At 37.2% G+C, this 23,649-nt stretch overlaps 1 protein-coding gene across 10 annotated transcripts in view; it reads right to left on the bottom strand.

Moving 5' to 3' along the window:
- BIRC6 (baculoviral IAP repeat containing 6) overlaps window positions 1-23,649 on the bottom strand; it is a 210,366-nt gene that overhangs the window by 171,035 nt on the left and 15,682 nt on the right. For all 10 annotated transcript variants that reach the window (XR_006269389.1, XM_043468279.1, XM_043468278.1 and 7 more), the window contains exons 2-4: window positions 9,778-9,959; window positions 7,634-7,771; window positions 1,695-1,888 (exon numbers count right to left, since the gene is read on the bottom strand). Coding sequence is in view for 9 of the 10 variants with exons in the window: in XM_043468279.1 (XP_043324214.1) it covers window positions 1,695-1,888; window positions 7,634-7,771; window positions 9,778-9,959 (514 nt within the window). In the remaining variant the exon portion in view is untranslated. The remainder of the gene's footprint in view (window positions 1-1,694; window positions 1,889-7,633; window positions 7,772-9,777; window positions 9,960-23,649) is intronic.

Raw genomic sequence — 23,649 nt, 5'->3', positions numbered from 1 at the left:
TCTAAAGAATGCATTTTCTAAAACAAACCATTCACCACAGCTTGCACTGATTTCTTTAGAAAGTCTCCTACTGATTGCAAAGAAAATAGCTCTGAAATTATAATTTAAAGATAGGCAGGGCTTTCAGACAAGAAACACTGATTCTAAGTACATATCCTTCCTTTTTTCCTCTTCTCCAGACATATTGCAAAGACTATTTTAATGATAGCCAAAGACATATTACATGACAGTTAAGATTAAAAAGGACAGTCTCTACATTTTGCCCAAAAGTTAGAGACAGCAGGGTTACTATGGAATATAAAAATACCTCCCAAATGTTAACAACCAATAGAAGTTACGTACATAATAGAAAAAAACACTTAACAAAAAAAGGGCAACTGATTAAGTAGTTTCGGTTTACAAAAGGATAAACTAAAAAATACTGCAAACTAATATAAGAGAATATGGGAATTCCCTGGTGGTCCAGCGGCTGGAACTCCACAGTTTAGCTGGTGAGAGCCCGGATTCAATCCCTGGTTGGAGAACTAGGATCCCACAAGCCGCGTGGCACAGCCAATTAAAAAAGAAGAAAAAGCTATACTAAGATAACAGAAGTTAAAGGTTAACTCATTCACTAATATTTTTGCTACATCGGCACGTACTCTTTATAAGTGTACTTCAGAAAAGAATATGAGCAGTTAAATTCACATTCAATGAAAAAGTGAAAATGTAAAATGCTACATGGGAAGGCAAATGTGAACTTAACAAAATTGCTAAATGTAGTAACTCAGCAAAATGTTTCTAAAGTTCAGTACTGATAAATATTTTCTCAAATAAAAATCATTTAAATTTTTCAATGAATGCACTACTGACTTTTAGTTTTCTATAAAGCAGAACTCCAAGAAATCTCTATTGAAGAAAACAATGATTGAGGTATGACTTTTTTACACACTTTAAATCCAGGGCAGGTGGCATAAAAACCTTAATTCGAAACTGCCCTAGAAAAACAAAACAGACAAATAGCCCACAAAATTGCCCATGAATGCTTTTTTAGCTCTGCCCAGTCTTTAAGAATATTTATCTATTTGGCTGCACTGGGCCTTCGTTGCGGGAGGCGGGGTCTTTAGTTGCGGCAAGCAAACTCTTAGCTGTGGATTGTGAGGTCTAGTTCCCCCTGAAAAGGGATCAAGCCCAGGCCCCTTGCAGGGGGAGCTCGGAGTCACAGCCCCTAGACCACCAGGGACGTCCCTTAACTCTGTCCATTTTTTAAGTAGGAAATAATATATGGCTCTTATATTCAAATTCTGGGACGGTCTTTTAATTTACCAAAATTTATGCCAAAGGTCACAAAACTCATCAAGGCAAATTAATTCTTATATATTGAATAATTATATATAATATATATTACATATTGAGTAATTATAATGTTAACAACTCAAATATTTACTAAGCAATTACAAAACTAGAATTTAAAAAATATAGCTTCATCATCCTCTTAAACACTTTCCAGGCACCAAAAGAAATTGTTTAACAATAGCAACTCAAGGAGTAGTTTACTTCATTTCAGTTTTTTGATTGAAATAAAAATCTGAGTGATTTTCAAAAATATTTTGAAATTTTTTAAAATAATAATCAAATTTACAGTTATTCTTTGTTAATCAAAACACTAATCAATTCAATGCTACTGTCACATCTCTTTATAAGCAAGTTCATACCTGTCCACAGAACGGCCTGGCCCCACCCCAAGTTCTGGACGTGCACTAGGTAAGAGGTAAGACAATCTGTCCATCACTGAGGAAGCCACAGGTAAGGCAGCAACATTTTGATTTATTTTCTTAAGTTCATTCACAATGGCACTGGCAATGGACTTCAACACATGATGAGGAAGATGAAATGTAACTGTGGCCCACTGAAAGAAAACAGGAGTATAAGCAAAAGAAAACATACTCAATAGTCTACCAAAACCCTGATTTATACATTGTAAGATAAATAACCATTTATAGTCTCAAGTCAGTTTACTCCATTAATTTATAATTCAAAGTAAGAACCTGCAATTACATAAAAAATGAAATTAACCATCCTGAAAAAGAATGTTTAGACCCAGATGAGAGAGAAAAAAGGACCTAATCTGTTCATAGATTCAGAGCCTTTTGGTTGAAAGGGAGGCCAAATCCCCGTGAGAAAGGATCGCACAACGATGCGAATCATACCCCAAGCCTTCCTCAAAGGCACCTGTGGACACTCACTACAGCCACTGCACACTAGGGAGTGGAAATGCTGTGTGATATTCCAGGCCCTACAAGAGAGTAACACTGGACTGACCTAAAACATCACTGCGGTCCATTCATCAAAGTGGAAACTCATGACGGTGAAGTGACTACGGGAATTTTGGCCCAAAGCCGTCTCAGTGAGCTCTGTGGATCCCCAGATCTATCTTGTAGCTATCTCTCTAGTTCCCAAATGTATAACTGGAAATAGAGCAGGCAACTAGAAAAATTCCTACACTGTTCCTCTGATCCTCTTGGACTACTAAAGGAAGAAAGGTCAAGCAGGAGCCCCTATAACTTTCATTTTTTTCCTACAAAGCTACTAAAACACAGCAATATCACATTCTGAGGAAATTTATGAGATTAATGTCACATAAACAGACCTGACAGAGGGGTAATCAAACTACCTCAACTCCATTTAACTGACCGATCAGCCCATGCAAAACGTAAATGGATCTTGAATAATGACTGTGGATTGTAAAATCAGATCATGACTTCAACTGCAGCTGATGTTTCAGATGAGGTATTTTTACTGAAGCAAATTAACAAATCCCTTGATATTTGGTAGGCAGTTAAAATTCTGTCAGATACCTTTTTGTCTACACTAATTTTTAGGACCATCCAAAAGTAAGCTGCCTTTACCTGGCAGAAACAATAAATATGCAGTCTTACCCTAGGACTCATGCTCTTTACCAAATCTCATCTGCAGAAATCCTGATCAACCCAACATCCTGCAGATCAGCACCTTGGTCTATTGTATTAGTAACATCACAGTAACTGGTCCAGATGGGGGAAAGGAGCAAGGAACTTAAATGCCTTAGTAAGACACATGCAAGCCAGAGAGAATCAGTATCCCCAGAAAATCTCAGGGTCCTAAAATCTCTGTGAAGTTTCTAGAGGTCCAGTAGGCTAGACATGTCAGGATCTTTCCTCCAAGGTGAAAGAAAAGTTGCTACAACCATGAAAAAGAGGCACAATGCTCAGTGTGCCTAAGGAGATTTTGGACCCAGTGTTCAGCATGTTTGAGAATGTTGCTGTAACTCAATTATCAAATAATACATAAGGCACAGAATAACAGGTTCCTCAGCACACCCAGGCTGAATCACAAGATGCTCTACCATGGGTATCCTGTGAGCATGTGCAATGACACTAGAAGTATTGCTCCAAGTAAAGATGCTGTAGGGAGTCTCTGGGACAATAATGTAGCAGGATGCTAGGACAAAACCATGCCCTCTCCTGTAAACAATTCTTCTCCTCTTGAGAAACAGCCCCTGGCCTCTTAGTAGTCAGTTCTGATAGAAATGTGTCTACCCATGGGACAAATGTGCACGCAATCAGAGCTGTCCCTCACAAACAGGTGTTATCTGATACACCAAACGTCTTACTGGGCATGAGTACTCATTAAGCGGTTTACAAGAAACCAATCTTGAGAGACTGCAAACGGCAATTCAGTGCTGAACCAGCTGAGTAATCAAGGAGCTGAGATTTTTACAATACCTGTTCTGACAATAGCTCCTTTCTCATTCCACACTGATGGCTTCACAAGGAACTCCCTATGATGGGTTAATTGAGGAAGAAAACCTTTAGGTCTGACATACAGATGGTTCTCACATTATGAAAGTGCTGTACCAAAACGGATGGCTGCAGCACCACAGTCCCAATCAGGACAGGGATGAAGGGAAATCTTTTCAGTGGGCAGAACTTCAACCAGTACATTGGACTGTTCTCTTTGTCTGGATTGAGAGGTGACCAGAAGTAAAGGTCCTCACTGATTAATGGACAGTGGCTAACGTTTTGGCTGGATGTTCAGACACCTGGAAAGATCAGGACTGGAAGACTGTTAACAAGGAAGTCAAGGGTAAAGGTCTACGGACAGACCTCTCCAAATAGTATGAAAATATTTGTGAAATATGTGAATGCTCATCAAAAGGCATCCATTATAGAGGAAATGGGCAAATTACACACAGTGTATGAATGTCACTCACCCTATCGCCATAACCACTCAGTGCTTGCTCAATGAACCTATATGCAAAATGCCATGGTAACAGAGACAGAGGGTATGCACAGGTCCAACATGAACTTGCTCTCACCAAGACTAAGCAGGCTAACTGCAGGTTAACCTGCCAATAGCAGATACCAAAGTTGAGCCACCAATGGGACACCGTTTTCCAGAAGAAACAGCCAATTACCTGATTGCAGGTTGATTATTTCTTCCGTTATGGATTGGACAGCAATTTGTCTTCACTGTAGATATGTATTCTGACTCTGCATTTATCTGTTCTGCTCACAATGCTTCTGCCATAATATTAAACTACTACAAAGTATTCCATACAACTTTGCTTTTTGCTTCTCATTAAGAAAGCACTTCAAAGATGGGGAGAGGGGCTTTGGGGTGGGGAGGTAGGGGAAGAGGTAGGGGGCAACAATGGGCTCTTGCCCCATGAAAGTGAACTGTCTTACTGTGGTGTCTTACAGGAGATGACCTAACAAAAAGGTGTGTGCCCTTCCAAAGACTCATTTTCAGTACTAATTGGGAGAGATGCTTCAAAGTCTGGAGTTCTAACCTTACAGGATTATGCATATGCTTTCAATCAACAAAAAACACATGATATAGCTTCTCCCAGCAGGGCTGCTATTATACTTAGTAATTCATTCACAGCTTTTTTTTTTTTTTTTTTAAGCTTTAGGCTCTAGAGGTCTTGTGACAAGGAAGGAATGTTCCACCAAGGGTCCAACAATGGTTGCACTGAATTACGTGTTAACACTGCTATCCAGCAATTTTAGGTTCCTCTTGTCACTGAGATCAAACCAATCAACCCAGAATGTTCACTGGCAAGACTGATGCTGAAACTTTAACTCCAATACTTTGGCCACCTGATGCAAAGAGGCAATTCATTCGAAAAGACCCTGATGTTAGGCAAGACTAAATGCAAAAGGAGAAGGGGGTGATAGGATGAGATGGTTGGATGGCATCACAGACTCAAGGGACATGAGTTGGAGCAAACTCTGGGAAATAGTGAAGGACAGGGGAGCCTGGTGTCCATGAGGTCGCAAAGAGTCAGTCGGACACGACTTAGTGACTGAACAACAATATACATTAAGTCACTATAGTGTATACCTTAAAAAAAAAAATCACACTGTACAACAACAACTTGTCACTGAATCATCAGACAAAGTGGGTGGTACTTCTACTGGTTGATATGATTAAAACTGACAAGGGAAACTGGATTGATGGAAAACAACAGAAGCAAGGAGAATTTAACTACAATCCAAGAGATTCTCTAAGGTGAATCCAATAAGCTCTTCCACATCCAATATACAAGAGTGAAAGGACAGTTACAACAGCTTGGCACAGCACTACCAAGGATCTGAATCCCGCAAGCCTGGAGACTCAGGTCACTGATGGTATAGACCCCTGACCAGCTACACTGCCGGTTAACGACAAAGGGAGTGTGGAACAGCCAGGAGGAGGAGGCTGTAAACATCAAGAATATCATCTTTGTATTGTACACAATTATAGAAATGAGGGATACGGTAACTATATGTATTTTCTTCTCATTACATAAAGGGGATAGATGGATGAAGATTTAGATAGATGAAGACACAGAGGGGTAACACATTATTTTACAGAAGAATTTTTTTGTTGTAGTTAATTTAGTGTTTAGGTTTAGAGGGGTTTAATTTAGGTTTAGTGTTGAGGTAGCACAGCTCTGTTACCTAAACACTTGAAACTATACATTTTAAGAGTAGCTAATTATCACCTACAGATGGATAAAATATCTTTTGAAACTTTGTGTCTGCCTGTTCTGGGGACAGGATGAGACAAATCTTCATTTCATTTCCTCTTTAGGAACAGAGCCTCTTGTTAAGTAAAAGCATAACATTTTTGTTGCATGAAAGTTCAAACACGTATAGATGGTATGTATGGAGATGATGAGCAGCCAAAGGAGCAGACTGTGCCAGTTATTAAGCTACTGTCTCTCAGGTCCAAACCTAGCCTTTCCTCTCTTCTCAGTCATATTGGGGCTGGGATACTATAAACTATTATTTCTTCTCTACCAACCAGTTTCCTGACTGTTAAGTTCTGACAAAAGAACACAGGATGGAAACTGGAAAGCGTGATAGGGGAAAAAGACTTGCTTCTTGCTAAATTACTTATCATTGCTGTCAACATCATGTTAGCAAAGGACCTTGTGGCAACAGTCGAGTCCTCTGATCTTTAGAGGCTTTTTGGTTCTGTTTTTTAGCACTCCGAGGACCAGTCTCATATATCTCCCTCAGAGGCACTAGCATCAGCCAAGTAGCGCCTCTCTTCGTAAATCTGAGTCTCAGTTCATCAGGTTCCAAGCTCCTGAGGTTCCTACTGGATAACAGCTCCACCTCAGGAGTCTGAAGTCCTAGATCCACAGAGGCTCTTCTCTTAAGTTTTCAAGGATCTAGGTTCTAAAACCTGAACATCCTGTTCCTTCAGACCAAAATGAGTGCTGCTTCCCACAGTTACCATCTGTGTTACTTCAGGGTTTGTTTTTGTTTTTTTTTCACTTTTTTGGTTCTCATACACATATTAAGTCAATTTCTTACAATAAACTCTCTCTGTTGAAATGCACAATATGGTTTCTGTCTTTACTAAATAAAATGTGCCACTAATGGAATTAAGATTCATAAAATCATGGTGAATTTATAAAATAAACTTCAATATAAATATTAGGAAGAATGCAGATGATATATAAGCACTGATATGAAAAGATCCTCAATATACATTCTTCAATGAAAAAAAGCAAGGTACATGCTATAATCTGAATGGTTGTATCTTCGCAAAATGCATCTGCTGAAATTCTAACCCAAAAGGGGAGTCTATTAGCAGGTAGGGCCTTTGGAAGGTACTTAGGATCATGAGGGTGGAGCCCTCTTTTATAAAAGAGGCTCCAGAGAGATCCCTTGCCTTTTTCACCATATAAGGACACAGTGAGAAGGTACCAGCAACATCCCAGAAAGAAGGACTTAACCAGGAGAAATACCACTCAGTCGGTGGTATTTCACTACAGCAATCCAAACAGACTGAGCAGTCCAAACTGTACATCACAGTATTTTAGTATAATTTCAACTGGACCTGAGAAAAAAGATACTTACAAAGGCAAAAATTTTTTAGAAAACAGCTTCTACTTTATATGCTTCAATACAAAAATTGTATCTGTATTATATTTATAATTTTTTTAAAAATCTTAAAAGAAAAGTGCAGAAGAATTAATGAAATACGGCCAAGGATTTAATTCAAAGCACTATCTCCCACCCTAGGCATCAGTGCACAGAGAACAGAGAAAGGCAGAAGTATGGCAGTGTTCTTTCTGTTATAACCCTAAACAAAGTGATTTTTTTTAACTTCTTACCTTAGCAACTTTGTGGTTTGCTGCAGTCTCATGAGATGTATTTTTCAAACCATCTTTGAGCTGTGTGATGAACAAATCATAACCCTCCGTACTAGAAACATCTACCTTTTCTAAACATGCCGATAAGAGCTGTTGTGCCTAAATAAAAAAAGATGATCACAAAAAATTAACCACACCAAAAATGTTTAATTTGGATTCTCACGCAAATATTTTAATTTTGAAAGGTACTATATTAAAATTTACTACTTTTACTTTTTTAAAACAAACTTAGCTAACCAAATAATGATTTGCAAGGCTGTTACAAAATTAAATGAGATAAAGCAATGTACTCAGCATAGTATCAGAGAGCAAAATCTCCATACATGGAAGTTTTCATAAAGCAAAGCAAGACAGAAAAAACTGGACACGCTGAAACTATCAACAAAAATAAAAGAGAAAAAAATTTAAAGACAAATGTAAAGTCCCTCAGGGAGCATTACTATGTAAAGCCGTAAGAGGGGTCACTCATTAAGTCATCAGGTAGTTAAAAAAAAGCCCTTTGCATTGTTACCCACATATTCAACATGAACTACATTAACAGAAATATATGGCCAATATATGGAAAAGAACACATCCATACTAATCCAACCAAACCTAGGGCCACACACTTAGGCAAGACAGTGAGAAACTAATGTGATGCAGGAAAGGGTACCTGGGAGGGTGGAAGAACTACGAGCAGTAATACATGAACAAGACAACTATAATAATTTGTGTAAAAAGAAAGAAAACCAGCAACAGACATCATGAGCTGGCAAGGTGGGAGAGGTGGCAGAAGTAGGCTAAATATCTAGCTAAATATTGACTTCAGGGTCCATTTTATATAAGTGTTCAACAATTTTATTGTAATTCTGTATTTCCTTTTAAAACCCAATGGTTTGGTACCATCTTTCATTGTACACTACAATGCATAGAAGATATCAGCTTTATTAAGATATCACTAGGTCTAATTTCCTTAAAGTACGAGGGGAAAAAATATTCAATACAAGTAGAACTAATTATAATTATTTTCTGTCCAGAGATTTTAACATGCCCCCAGATCAAGATATTCTGATGACAAAAAGAGGGCTACTCTGTTTTCAAAACTCAGACCTAAAAAAAAAAAAAACAAAAAACTCAGACCTTCAGCAAATGCTTTCAATATTAACACACTAGATGACTGTGATGTGACACTGACCCACACAGTAACACTTCGCATGTCCTAAAAATGGGAAATAAGCTATACTGATTTTATTAACTAATCACATCAATCCACCAAACACAAAACAGTTAATAATCAACTAATTGGGATAAAGACAGAAATAATACCTCACTTTTTGGAGGAATACAACATTATAATCTCTTATATTTTTAAAATGATTTGAAGTCTGATAAATCTGAAAAATATAGTTTTAAATTACATGATATGAACATCAACATACACAAAATGATTTAAGTTAGGATACACTTATAAATTAAGTAATAAATATGTAACACAAAAAATATGTATGTTGAAATTTTAATCTGGCATTATTAAGAAACATGTTACATAGCCAAGATTACCGGTTGTCCATTAATATTTATTTCTTCTTTTTTAATATTAAAGAAAAAACCACCTCAGCTTAATGTGGCCATATGACTAAATTCTGGCCAATGAATTAACTGAGTATGAAAACGGCACGTGAAACAATCTGTAAAAGAGAATAAGAAACATGAAGGAGAGGGTGCAGAAAGAAGGAAAGGATGAGAGAGGGAGGGAAGAGGAAAAGGAAGGAAGGAAGGGGGGTAATGCCAGCGTGCCCCCGGGCCAGCTGTCCTCCCTCCCCTAAGACTGGGAAGTAATGAGACTTGCGGCAGCAGTCTTGGGCTCGAGACGGAAGCTCAGTGTTGCAGGAAGCAAAGCTGTCCCGAGACTTGGCCTTATACTGTTACTAGAAAAAACTATCTTGTTTAAGCCATTGCATTTTGGGGTTTCTGTTAAAGTGATTTAACCTGTACAATTCACAATTCCTTGTTTTTATAGGTATACGTAGATAATATCCTCAAAGGACAACCTAATTTCATTTAACAACTAGTAAGTCTGAAACTGCATTAAGTGGAAAAGCATACTGACACTTATTTCAACTTACCTCTGTGACAGGTAATTCAAGCTGAACCACATCATCTTGCTTTGAAACTGGAGTTTGCAGAGCAGTGTCTAACAACAAGATTCCATTAAGGTCCTTCCTACACCCTACTGCATAATCATCCACAAAAATAACTTTATCCACGGCAGAAATATACTGACATTTCACCTGTCCACCTGGTTTAGCTGTTAAAAGAACAAAAATTCAACACTGAAGATTTTAAGACCAATAGATCTTTTAAAATAAATGCTTACATGGCAACTAAATACCACATATAATCTTTGACTAGGAAAAGATTCTCTAAAGGGCGTTATTAGAACTAATTAAATTGGAATATGTACTGTAGCTTAAAGTAACAATATGAAATTATCAGAACTTGAAAACTATATTGCTGATATGAAAGAGAATATCATTGTTCTTAGAAATAAACATAGAAATAGCAAAGGATAAAAGGATATGATATAATGTAACCTATTCACAAGTGAGCAAAAGTATGTATGTATACATGAGGGAATGATGATCAAATGCGGTAAAACATTTAAAATATTAAAATTAGTGGAACTTGGTAAAGGTTAGAGGGAAGTTATCTGTATTACATTACCTCAAAATAATTTGTTTGGAAAAAAAATTTTAATATCCAATACTGTACAACCTTGTAAATCAACTATACTGCAATTAAATAAATATTCAGTATTTTTTTACATCTTTCCCCCTTCCCCTACAAAAGTCATTAAGCATAAAGTCAATGTGGACAGTTTCAAGGTAATGACCTCAAAAGTTCTTTTGGGCTTTTATGCCTAAGATATGCTTCCCAGGTGGGAAGATAGCTTCCCAGTCCCAGGTGGCACTAGTGGTGAAGAGTAGGTCTGCCAATGCAGGAGAAAGAAGCATAAATTCAATCCCTGGGTCGGGAAGGTTCCCTGGAAGAGGAAATGGCAACCTACTCCAGTATTCCTGCCTGGAAATCCCATGGACAGAAGAGCTTAGCAGGTTATAGTCTGTGGGGCTGCAAACAGTCAGACATGACTGAGTACACACACATGCATACCTGAGATAAAATTACAGAAGATGGCTCTAACGTAAGAGAACTAGTAAAGTTTCTCAGTTCAACTACCACTGAAAAACCAGTCAACTATTACCAAAGATCAATGTTCTCTGAAGTTTCTGCTGAATCAATATCAGAAGAGTATTTTAACAGAAAATGAATACATTAACCATAAAATTTATCAGAATAAACTAAGAGTAGAATTTCAAGGAGTATTACAAAAGACAGTAAAACACGGAAGTTTTAAATATAAAACCAAAAAGCACAATTTGGAAAAGGTAACACTAATTTCTACATTTTAATTTACAAGAAGACTAATGTTAAACACTGTCATGAATACAGTCTCTATAAAAAGACTTGAAAAAAATGATCAACTGTAAAATTTAATTGTACCAGTGAAGAAACTTCTCTGTGGCCAAGTAATTCTGCCACCAGTCAGTATACCTTATTCTAAACTCCCACCACAAGTCTACAGAACTTTCCTGATCTTGGTACTGTTATTGCACAGTGATACAAAAGCAGAAAAGAGATAAATCAGGGTCCTACTCATCAATGTCTAGGACGACTATAAAACATGTTATAATCAATGAATATTAGGGTTAGCTTTCTTAATCTCAGATTATTATAGCTCTCTCAAACTCTTGGAGGCATTACAAAACTGATTAGAAACTTATTCATTATCTACATAAAATAAAGAAAAATTTATGGAATTTCTATAGCTCATTCTCAGATCTATCAGCTTGAAATGTATGCCAGCATATAGAAAAATACTCTCTATAATTCAATAAAACAGGAATATTTACCTACCACTTCTCATCCCTAGGTAAAACCACAAGAAATCATACAAATTATAGGAACTCAGAGTAAAATTATGTAAGAACTTGTAAAGATAGTTTCAAATTTTAAAACAGACTATTCTTTAATAGAGGTTTTTGGTTCACAGGAAAATTCAGCAGAAGGCAGAGATTTCCCATATGTGCCATGCCTCCCACACATAACTGTAAAATTAAAAAAAAACAACAACTACAAATTGTTTTGTTTTAGGGATAGGTCATTAGGTAAGGAGCTATAAAAACCATTATTTTGTTAAAACTTTTACAGAGGTATAAAATGTGAAAACCTACACCAGGGTTTTCAACTGGGTTTCAATGCCACCCCAGAATTCAATAGATCATGACAAAAAAAGTCAACTCTGTTTTTTTGATTTCTTACATTATATATTAGCACTCAAAGTAATGCACAGCGACCAAACAGCCTTATTGGCAATGACTTCAGAAGTCTTTCAGGCCCACAGAGCATGTAATAGGACCATGTTTATTCAGACGAGTCCATTCCCAGTACTTCTGACCTGAGTTACAAAAGGCCATTTGTAAGCAGTGATTGGTGCACTGCACAGCAGGAAGACAGTAAACTGATTATCAGCCACACTGCTGCCGCTGCTGCTAAGTCATGTCAGTCGTGTCCGACTCTGTGCGACCCCATAGACGGCAGCCCACCAGGCTCCCGTCCCTAAGATTCTCCAGGCAAGAACACTGGAGTGGGTTGCCGTTTCCTTCTCCAGTGCATGAAAGTGAGAAGTGAAAGTGAAGTCGCTCAGTCGTGTCCGACTCTTCGCGACCCCGTGGACTGCAGCCCACCAGGCTCCTCCGTCCATGGGATTTTCCAGGCAAGAGTACTGGAGTGGGGTGCCATTGCCTTCACCCATTAGCCATACTACCCTATCCTAAAGGCTCTTTGAGCTCATTTTAACTAATTACACCTGCAAAGACCCTGTTTCTAAATAAGGTCACAATCTGAGGTTCCCATGAGCACATAAAATCTGAGGGAAGATAATACAACCCACCACAGACGCTTTCTCTGAATCTTTTACTCAGCCTGAGAACTTGAGAGCTCTGTTAATGTAGTTGCATAGTATGCTCAAGATTTTATTTACATCTCAGTTCAGTTCAGTTCAGTCGCTCAGTCGTGTCTGACTCTTTGCGACCCCATGCATCGCAGCATGCCAGGCCTCCCTGCCCATCACCAACTCCCAGAGGTTACTCAAACTCATGCCCATCGAGTTGGTGATGCCATCCAGCCATCTCATCCTCTGTTGTCCCCTTCTTTTCCTGCCCCCAATCCCTCCCAGCATCAGGGTCTTTTCCAATGAGTCAACTCTTCGCATGAGGTGGCCAAAGTATTGGAGTTTCAGCTTCAGCATCAGTCCTTCCAATGAACACCCAGGACTGATCTCCTTTAGGATGGACTGGTTGGATCTCCTTGCAGTCCAAGGGACTCTCAAGAGTCTTCTCCAACACCACAGTTCAAAAGCATCAATTCTAAGGGTGCTCAAGCTTTCTTCACAGTCCAACTCTCACACCATACATGACCAATGGAAAAACCATAGCCTTGACTAGATGGACCTTTGTTGGCAGATGTAATGTCTCTGCTTTTTAATATGCTATCTAGGTTGGTCATAACTTTCCTTCCAAGGAGTAAGCATCTTTTAATTTCATGGCTGCAGTTCACCATCCGCAGTGATGTTGGAGCCCAGAAAAATAAAGTCTGACACTGTTTCCACTGTTTCCCCATCTATTTCCCATGAAGTGATGGGACCAGATGCCATGATCTTAGTTTTCTGAATGTTGAGCTTTAAGCCAACTTTTTCACTCTCCTCTTTCACTTTCATCAAGAGGCTTTCAGTTCCTCTCCACTTTCTGCCATAAGGGTGGTGTCATCTGCATATATGAGGTTATGGATATTTCTCCTGGCAATCTTGATTTCCAGCTTGTGCTTCTTCCAGCCCAGCGTTTTCTCATGATGTACTCTGTTGTAAGTTAAAATAAGCAGGTGACAATTACAGCCTTGGTGTCTCCCTTTTCCTACCTGGAAACCAGTCTGTTGTTTCCACGTCCAGTTCTAACTGTTTGCTTCCTGACCTGCATTACAGGTTTCTCAAGAGGCAGGTCAGGTGGTCTGGTATTCCCATCTCTTTCAGAATTTTCCACAGTTTATTGTGATCCACACAGTCAAAGGCTTTGGCATAGTCAATAAAGCAGAAATAGATGTTTTTCTGGAACTCTCTTGCTTTTTCGATGATCCAGCGGATATTGGCAATTTGATCTCTGGTTCCTCTGCCTTTCCTAAAACCAGCTTGAACATCTGGAAGTTCTCGGTTCATGTATTGCTGAAGCCTGGCTTGGAGAATTTTGAGCATTACTTTACTAGCGTGTGAGATGAGTGCAATTGTGGTAGTTTGAGCATTCTTTGGGACTGCCTTTCTTAGGGACTGGAATGAAAACTGACCTTTTTCCTGTCCTGTGGCCACTGCTGAGTTTTCCAAATTTGCTGGCATATTGAGTACAGCACTTTCACAGCATCATCTTTCAGGATTTGAAATAGCTGAACTGGAATTCCATCACATCCACTAGCTTTGTTCGTAGTGATGCTTTCTAAGGCCCACTTGACTTCACATTCCAGGATGTCTGGTTCTAGGTGAGTGATCACACCATTGTGATTATCTGGCTTGTGAAGATCTTTTTTGTACAGTTCTTCTGTGTATTCTTGCCACCTCTTCTTAATATCTTCTGCTTCTGTTAGGTCCATACCATTTCTGCCCTTTATCAAACCCATCTTTGCCTGAAATGTTCCCTTGTTTACATCTACCCCTAAACAAGTTCTACATTTCTGTGAAGAAAAAATATCCTGCAATGAACAAAGAACATTTTAGAGAACTTTTCACCGTCTTAACATGTTTGAGCAAGTCTTTTTTACCTAACAAAAAATAAGACCAAGGACACAAATTCTCTAATTTGGGAAAAAAATGAAATCCATGTGTGCTTAAGTGTGACCCAGAACTGAGTATTTGTACAGCAAAAAAAAAAAACCAAAAACAAGCATAGGTTTCACAATGGGAGGTAAAAATCAACATTTATTCAGTTATAAGCACAACAATTTTAAGTGCATAAAGGTTCATAACAGATATGAAGAAACCAAGAAATCTATGTTTGAGCTCTCAGTAAGAAAATATCTTTTCAAAATCTTGTATGAAATTATATGTTAATTATACTTTTATTCATATTGCTTTGTTTCATGGTTTTGGAAGTATTACTATGGAACACTGTCAACAAATTCTAATGCTGCAAATAACATTAATAAAAAAAAAAAAAACTTATAACCTATATTTAAACTTCCCAAGGCTACCTTTAAAAAACTGAAGTCCCAATTTGACATAAACCAGTTATTCAACAGAAATTTATAATTCATTTGCCCTATGAGTTTAAAATGTCTGAAGATAAATTTCTCAAAGTTTTTGAGGAAAATCAGCTAAGAAGTCATTTTTCAGTTTTTAAATAGAGGGGAAAAACTCTTACACCCACTCTATACCACATGTTGCACCTTGTTAGAAGACACTTGTAAAATGACTTTGAACCCTACACAGATAAAGTTTAAAAAGAAATTCAAGCAGAAAATTTAAGAGAAGAAACACTCAAATTCTTCCAACTATACCAGATATAAGCAAACTTCCAATAAAAAGATCAAATAGTATTTAAGGCCTCATAAGAAACACTCAAATTTCCTCCAACTATACCAGATTATCACAGAGAAGGCAATGGCACCCCACTCCAGTACTCTTGCCTGGAAAATCCCATGGACGGAGGAGCCTGATAGGCTGCAGTCCATGGGGTCCCAAGAGTCGGACATGGCTGAGCGACTTCACTTTCACTTTTCTGCATTGGAGAAGGAAATGGCAACCCACTTCAGTGTTCTTGCCTGGAGAATCCCAGGGATGGGGTCGCACAGAGTCGGACACGACTGAAGTGACTCAGCAGCAGCAGCAGCATACCAGATTATCAGCAAACTTCTTATAAAAAGATCAAATAGTATTTAAGGTCTTTTCTCACAATTATTCAACTCTGCCACTGTACTATGAAAGAAACACGTAAACAAATGGATGTAGATGTGTTCTAGTAGCATTTATTTATAAAATCAGGAGACAGGCAGAGAGCTCAAAAGGTGGCAGGTCCCAGTTTGCAGATTCCTGACTGACACTAATGACTTGCATTAGTACAGATTTTCTTTGTGGGCAGGAGAAATTTCACAAAGATAGTAAGTTAAAAATTCACAGCCAGACACAATAAGCTGCTGAAACTTAAAACTAGAACTAACAAAGAAAACTCTTGAAAGCAACCAGAGAATATGTTAAGTACAGGTAAGTAATAACTACAATAAAAGCACGTTGATCATTAAAAAATCATGGAGTTCACTTGGAATTGAACAATTTTTAAAGTGCTGCAAAAAAGAAATTCTATTCAACAAAAAAATCCATCAAGAATGAATGTGAAATAAAGACATTGTCAGATTAGGGAACAATAACTAGAAATTTTGCCAGCAAACCTGCTCAGAAAGAATCACAAAAAGAAGTTCATCAAAGAGAAGGGAAATTATTTCAGAAACAAACAGAGTATCAAGAATGAGGGAAGAGCTACAGAAATGGTAAGTATCTGGGTGAATATAAGTGATGATTCTCCAACTCAGTCTTTTAAATGTATTTGATAACTGAAAGCAAAAATTACTACAATGTCTGATAGTCTTCAATGTCACATATATATAATAAATAAGTCGATTATAACTTAAGAGGATACAATAGGGTGGTATGGTTTCTACATTCCACTTAAAGTGGTAAAATACTGATTCTAAATAGTCTAAGAGAAAAATATATATTGCAATCCTTCAAGTAACTATGAAAACACACAAAAGCAACAGATAAGGTTAAAAAGAAAAATCAAGCCAAAAAAGCAGAAAGAGAAAAAATAGAGGAAAAAAGAGGAAACAAATAATAAAATGGAGCATCTAAATCAAAATTCAACTATTCATTAGTCATAAATGGCCTAAGTACACCAATGAAAAAACAAACTGGAATTTAAAACACACATGCAATCTAATTCTATGATGTCTAAAAGAAACTTTTATCATTCTAAAATGGTAAAAAGATGGAAAAAAGATGTATCACATAAATGTTAATCAAAGAAAGATGAATAGTTATATTTAGATGAGACAAAGATCAGAACAAAGAAAATCACCAGGGATAAATGAGGATATTACATGATGAAAGAGTCAATTCATGATGCAATCCTAAATATATATATACACCTAACAGAACTTAAAATACATTCAGCAAAAATTAATAAGAACTGAAAGGAGAAACAGACATCCGTAATTACAGCTGGAGATTTCAACTTTCAGTAACTGATAGAACTAGTAGACAGAAAACGAACATAGATATAGAGAAACTGAACACCATCAACCAATGACATTTTTAAAATATTCCACCTATCAACAGTAGAATGCACATTCAAGTGCACATTGAAAATTAATCAAGCTATATTGTATCCTGGATCATAAAACAGACCTTAATATAAAAGAAATAAAAGTATGTTCTCTGAGAGCCCAAAAATAAACCTACACATCTCTGGTCAATCAATCTTTGACAAAGGAGGTAAGAATATACAATGAGAAAAAGACAGTCTCTTTAGCAAGTGGTGTTGGGGAAACTGGACAATCGCATGTAAATCAATGAAGTTAGAACACAGCATCACACTATAAACAAAAATAAACTCAAAATGGCTTAAATACTTAAATATAAGACACAACACCATAAAACTCCTAGAAGAGATCATAGGCAAAACATTCTCTGACATAAATAAATGATGCTAATGTTTTCTTCGGTCAGTCTCCCAAGGCAACAGAAATAAAAGCAAAAATAAAATGTGGGACATGATCAAACTTACAAGCTTTTCCACAGCAAAGGAAACCATAAACAAAACAAAAAGACAGCCTATGGACTAGGAGAAAATATTTGCCAATGATGCAATCAACAAGGCCTTAATCTCTAAAACATACAAACAGCTCATACAATGCAACAACAAAAAAACAACCCAATCCAAAAATGGGCAAAAGACCTTAACAGATATTTCTCAAAAGAAATATAGATGGCCAATAAGCACATAAAAAAGATATTCAATATCACTAATTATTGAAAAAAATGCAAATCAAAACTACAATAAGATACCAACTCACACAGATCAGAATGGCCATCATTAAAAAGTCTACAGGAATTCCCTGGTGGTCCAGCGGTTAATAAGACTCCACACTTCCAATGCAGGGGCATGGGTTCTATCCCTGATCAGGGAACCAAGACCCTATGCAACCAAATACATGAAATCTTTTTTTGTTTTTTTAAAGGAAGTTTAAAAAAATAAATAAAAAGTCTGCAAATAACAATTGCTGGAGAGGTCATGGAGAAAAGGGAACCCTCCTCACTGCTGGTGGGAAATTAAGTTGGTACAGCCACTAGGGAAAATAGTATGAAGTTTCCTTAGAAAACTAAAAAGAGAATTACCGTATGATCAATGAACCCCAGTCCTGGGAATATATCCAAACAAAATTCTTATTCAAAAAAGATACATGCACCCCAATGTTACCAGGCCACCTTACCTGTCAAAGCAGCACTATTCATAGTAGCCAAAACACGGAAACAACCTAAATGTCTATCAACAGATGAATGGATGAAGAACACGTGATATGTATATATAATGCACTATTACTTAACAATTAAAAAGAACAAAGTAATGTCATTTGCAGCAACCAAGGGTGCAACTAGAGATTATCATACTAAGTGAAGTCAGAAAGAGAAGACAAGATGCTATATGATATCACCTACATGTGGAGTCTAAAATGTGACATAAATGCACCTAAGTGCAAAAGAGAAACAGACTCATGGACACAGAGAACAGACTTGTGGTTGTCAAGGGGCACAGGGTGGGAACAGGGATAGAGCAAGAGACTGATGACAGAGCAAGTTAGCAGATGTTAGCTATTATATACAGAACGGATAAACAACAAGGTCCTACTGTATAGCATGGGGATTCGACTGTATAGTCCTACTGTTTAGCCTATGATAAACTGTAATGGGAAAGATAGAAAAGAAAAGAATGCATACATATTTATAACTGAATCACTTACCAGGCCACCTTACCTGTCTCCCAAGAAGCCGTATTCAGGACAAGAAGCAACAGTTAGAACCAGACGTGAAACAATGGACTAGCTAAAAATTGGGAAAGGAGTATGTCAAGGTGTATACTGTCACCCTGTTTGTTTAACTTATATGCAGAGCACATTATGCAAAATGCTGGGCTGGATGAACCACAAGCTGGAATCAAGATTGTGGGCAGAAATATCAACAACCTCAGATATGCATGCAAAAAGCAAAGAGAAACTTTGCTTTTATGGAACTCTAATGTCGTTACTCAATGTAATGTTGTTACTCAAACATGAGTTTGAGTAAACTCCGGGAGTTGGTGATGGACAGGGAGGCCTGGCGTGCTGAGATTCATGGAGCAAAGAGCAAAGATTCATGCAGAGAGTCGGACACGACTGAGCAACTGAACTGAACTGAACTGAATGGCATGAAAGTGGCATTTTTTTGCATTTTAATGGCAAAAAGGAAGAGAAACTAAAGAGCCTCTTGATGAAGGTGAAAGAGGAGAGTGAAAAAGCTGGCTTAAAATTCAACATTCAAAAAACTAAGATCATGGCATCCAGTCCCATCATTTCATGGCAAACATATGGGGGGAAAAGTAAAAACAGTGACAGACTTTATTTTCTTGGGCTCCAAAATTATTGCGGACAGTGACTGCAACCATGAAATCAAGAGACACCTGCTCCTTGTAAGAAAAGCTGTGACAAATCTAGACAGTGTATGAAAAAGCAGAAACAACACCTTGCCAACAAAGGTCCATATAGTCAAAGCTATGGTTTTTCCAGTTGTCATGTACAGATGTGAGAGTTGGACCATAAAGAACGCTGAGCACCAAAGAATCAATGCTTTTGAACTGTGGTGTTGGAGAAGACTCTTGAGAGTTCCTTGGACTGCAAGGAAACCAAACAAGACAATTCCAGAGGAAATCAACCCTGAATATTCACTGGAAGGACTGATGCTGAAGCTGAAACTCCAATACTTTGGCCACCTGAAGTGAAGAGTCAACTCGCTGGAAAAGACCGATGCTGGGAAAGACTGTGGGCAAGACGAGAAGGGGACAACAGAGGATGAGATGGTTGGAAGGCATCACTGACTCAATGGACATAAGTTTGAGCAAACTCCAGGAGATAGTGATAAACAGGCAAGCCTGGCAGGCTGCAGTGCATGGGGTCACAAAGAGTCAGACATGAATTAGAGACTGAGCAACAACACAGCAGAAATTAACACGACATTGTAAAACAACTACACTTCAATGAAGCAAACAAACAAGAACTATGATTTTGTTTGATCACAAACAAAATGACCACAATGGATTTAAGTAGAAATCAGTAACAGAAACATAATGAGAAACCTCTAAATACTTGTAAATTAAACAACATACTCCTAAGCAATTCTTAGGTCAATGAAGTCTAAAGTAACTCAGAAAACATTTTTAAAAGAATGAAAATGAGGGAGTTCCCTGATGGTCTAGTGGTTGGGATACGGCACTTTCACTGCTGTTCCCCTGCCTGGGGAATACTGAGATCCTTCAAGCTGTAGAACAGCTCTCCACACCCAAAAAAGAATGAAAATATAATATCAAAATAAGTCATGTGAAGCTAAAACAGTGATTAGAGTAAAACTTATACGACTTGAATGCTTATACTGGGGTGTGGGAAAAGGCCTTAAATCAATAACCTAAGCTTCTACTTAAAAAAACCGAACAACAAAAAAATCCAAAACAAATCCAAAGCAAGGAAAAGGAAACAAATAATAAAGGTTAATAGTGGAAATCAATGCAAAAGTAAAACTAGAAAAACAATAAGGAAAAATGGATATAAGCAAAAATGAGTTCTTTGAAAAGATCAATGAAACTGATAAAGCTCTAGCAAGACTGGAAAAGAATAAAAAGATATAAAATTACCAACACCACCAAATGAAAGAGGAGCTAGCCTAAAGATCCTGCAGACATCAAATGATAAAAGAATACTATGAACAACTCTATGCACATAAAAATGTGACAACTTCTGTTGTCAAAATATTTAAATCTGACACTACAAATGTTAAAAAGATAACAGGAATAATATAAACAGATCTATATGCATAAATTTTAAAATAAAGGTGAAATTCCATAAAAACCACAAACTACCAAATTATTCAAAATGAAACAATCTGAATTAAGGAAAGTGGATTCCTAGTTTAAAACTTTTCAAAGAAATCTTCAGGCTTACCTGATTTCACTGGGGAATTTAAGAAGTAACACCAATTTTACATAATCTTTTTCAGGAAAGAGAAAGAGGAATACTTCCAAACTCCTTTAAAGAAGCCTAAATTAACCTGATATCAAAAACTAGAAAAAGGACAGAAAAAGAAACTACCATTATCCCTCATGGAGATTGTGCAAAAATCCTCAACAAAATAAAAAAAAAATATATGATGTATAAATTCTTGTTCAACTAATAAAGGACAGATTAATTCAAAAAACAAACAAACAAAAAAAAGCAAATGGAGTTTAGCAATACACCAGGACCAAACAGGGTTATCCCAGGAATGTAAAACTGGTTCAGTATTCAAAAATCAATGTAAGCTACCATGATAACTTCTTAAAGAAGAAAAACCAGTCAAGTTAGTAGGTGCATCTGGCAAAATACAACATATTTCCATGATTTAAAACAAAACAAAACAAAAAAAGCCCTCAGCAAGTTAAAAGGGAATTTGCTCAATCTGATAAAGGACAGCTACAGAAAGTCTACCACTATCAAACACTTAATGATAAGACTGAAGGCTTTTCCCTAAGATCAGGAATAGGACAAGGATATTACGCTCTCAACACTTCTATCTAACATCTTAATGAAGATCTAGCCATTGCAATAAGATATGAAGAGCCAGACACATTAGAAAGGAAGAAATCAAACAGTCCCTAGTCACTGATAACATGATTATGTAAGCAGAAAATCCCAAAGAATCTAAAAACAAACAAACAAGGACTTGCCTGGTGGACAGTGGACAGGAAGCTGCCTGCCTATGCAGGGGATCCCGCTCTCTGAAGATTTCACATGCCACAGAGCAGCTAAAGCCCGTAAGCCTAGGGCCTGCGCTCCACGACAAGAGGAACCATCACAATGAGACGCCTGTGCACCGCAACGAACAGCCCTGCTCACTGCAGCTAGAGAGAGCGGGCGTGCACCAATGGAGGCCCAGCACAGCCACAGATAAATACATTTTAAAAAATAAATAAGAATCACAACAAAAACTACAAGAACGAGAAAGTTTAGCAAGGCTACACTGAACAAACACATGAAAATCAATCAATTTTATATCTATTAGCAATGATCAATCTGAAAACAAAATTTACCCAAAAAATTAACAGTTAGTTTACAAGAGCTCTAAAAACATATAAACTATTTAACTGTTTAACTGTTAAACTGTTAAAATAGTTTATACCTGTATAAACAGTATAAACTCCAATACAAAATAAAGAGTAAAAAAGAAAAATCCCAACAGGATTTCGGAGATATAGATAAACTGAATCCCAAATAATCTGAAAAGGCAAAAGGAACCTGAATAGCCAGAACAATTCTGATTAAGAATAAAGTTGGACAAATCACATTATATAACTTTAAGACCTGCTATAAAATCTGCAGTACCACAAGAATGTGTGCTACAGGCAAAGAGATAACAACATATTAGATCTGTGGAACAGAACAGAATCCAGAGATAGACCTATATAAACATGACCATTTGATTTTTAAAAATGTTTTTTAAGTTGTAAATTATACATTACATGAAACGTACCATTTAACCATTAAGTGTACAGTTCAGTGGCATTAAGTACATTCATCATGTCTTGCAACTATTACCACTATCTATCCACAGACCTCTTTTCATCCCTTTATAATCACTGACACTAAATCTTCACTTCTGTCCCCACAGAACCTGACAGGCACGACTCTCTTCACTGACCACAGCATATTCAAGGTTCATCCACGTTGCACTGTGTCAGAATTTCCTCCCTTTTCAAGGCTAATATTTTCTTATATACATACACCATGTTTTGTTTATACATTCATCCACTGATGGACACTTGGGTGGCTTCTATTTTCTGTCTAGCTGGGAATAATGTCACTGTGAACATACCATACAAATATTTCTTCAAGATCCTGTTTTTAACTCTTTATACCCAATATTCAAATGTGGAATTGTGAGTTCATACAATAATTTTTAATTACTTGAAGAACTGTATTACTCAAATGTGGAAATGCGAGTTCATAAGGTAATTTTAAATTATATGTAGGACTGCATACTGTTTTCTTCAGTGGCTGCACCATTTTATATTCCCACCAACACAGCAAAAAGGTTCCAATCTCTCTACATCCTTGCCAACACTTACTCTTCTTTTTCAAAAATAACCATCCTAATGGGTGTGAAGTGATACCTCATTATGGTTTTGATCTGCATTTCCCTAATGATTAATTATGCTGAGCATCTTTTCATGTGTTTGTTGGTCATCTGTTTATCTTCTCTGGAGAAATGTCTATTTAAATCCTTTACTCATTCTCTAACAGGGCTATTTGTTTTTTGCTGTTTTTTGAGTTGTAGTTTTCTGTAATTGTCTAAATATTTCTGGCTATATCTCTGGATATGTGATTTGCAAATATTTTCTCCCTTTCTGTGTTTTGCCCTTTTACTCTGTTGATAGTGTCCTTCAATGTACAAAAGTTTTTAATTTTGATGAAATCCAATTTGTCTATTTACTCACTGGATGCCTGTGCCTTTGGTGTCATATCCAAGAACTCACTGCCAAATCCAACATGGTGAAGCTATTCCACTT

The sequence above is a fragment of the Cervus canadensis genome, chromosome 5 (assembly GCF_019320065.1).
Source record: "Cervus canadensis isolate Bull #8, Minnesota chromosome 5, ASM1932006v1, whole genome shotgun sequence".
In the NCBI taxonomy this organism is placed as follows: domain Eukaryota; kingdom Metazoa; phylum Chordata; class Mammalia; order Artiodactyla; family Cervidae; genus Cervus; species Cervus canadensis.
The sequence above is the reverse complement of the archived record's forward strand: the minus strand, read 5'-3'. Positions and strand labels throughout refer to the sequence as shown.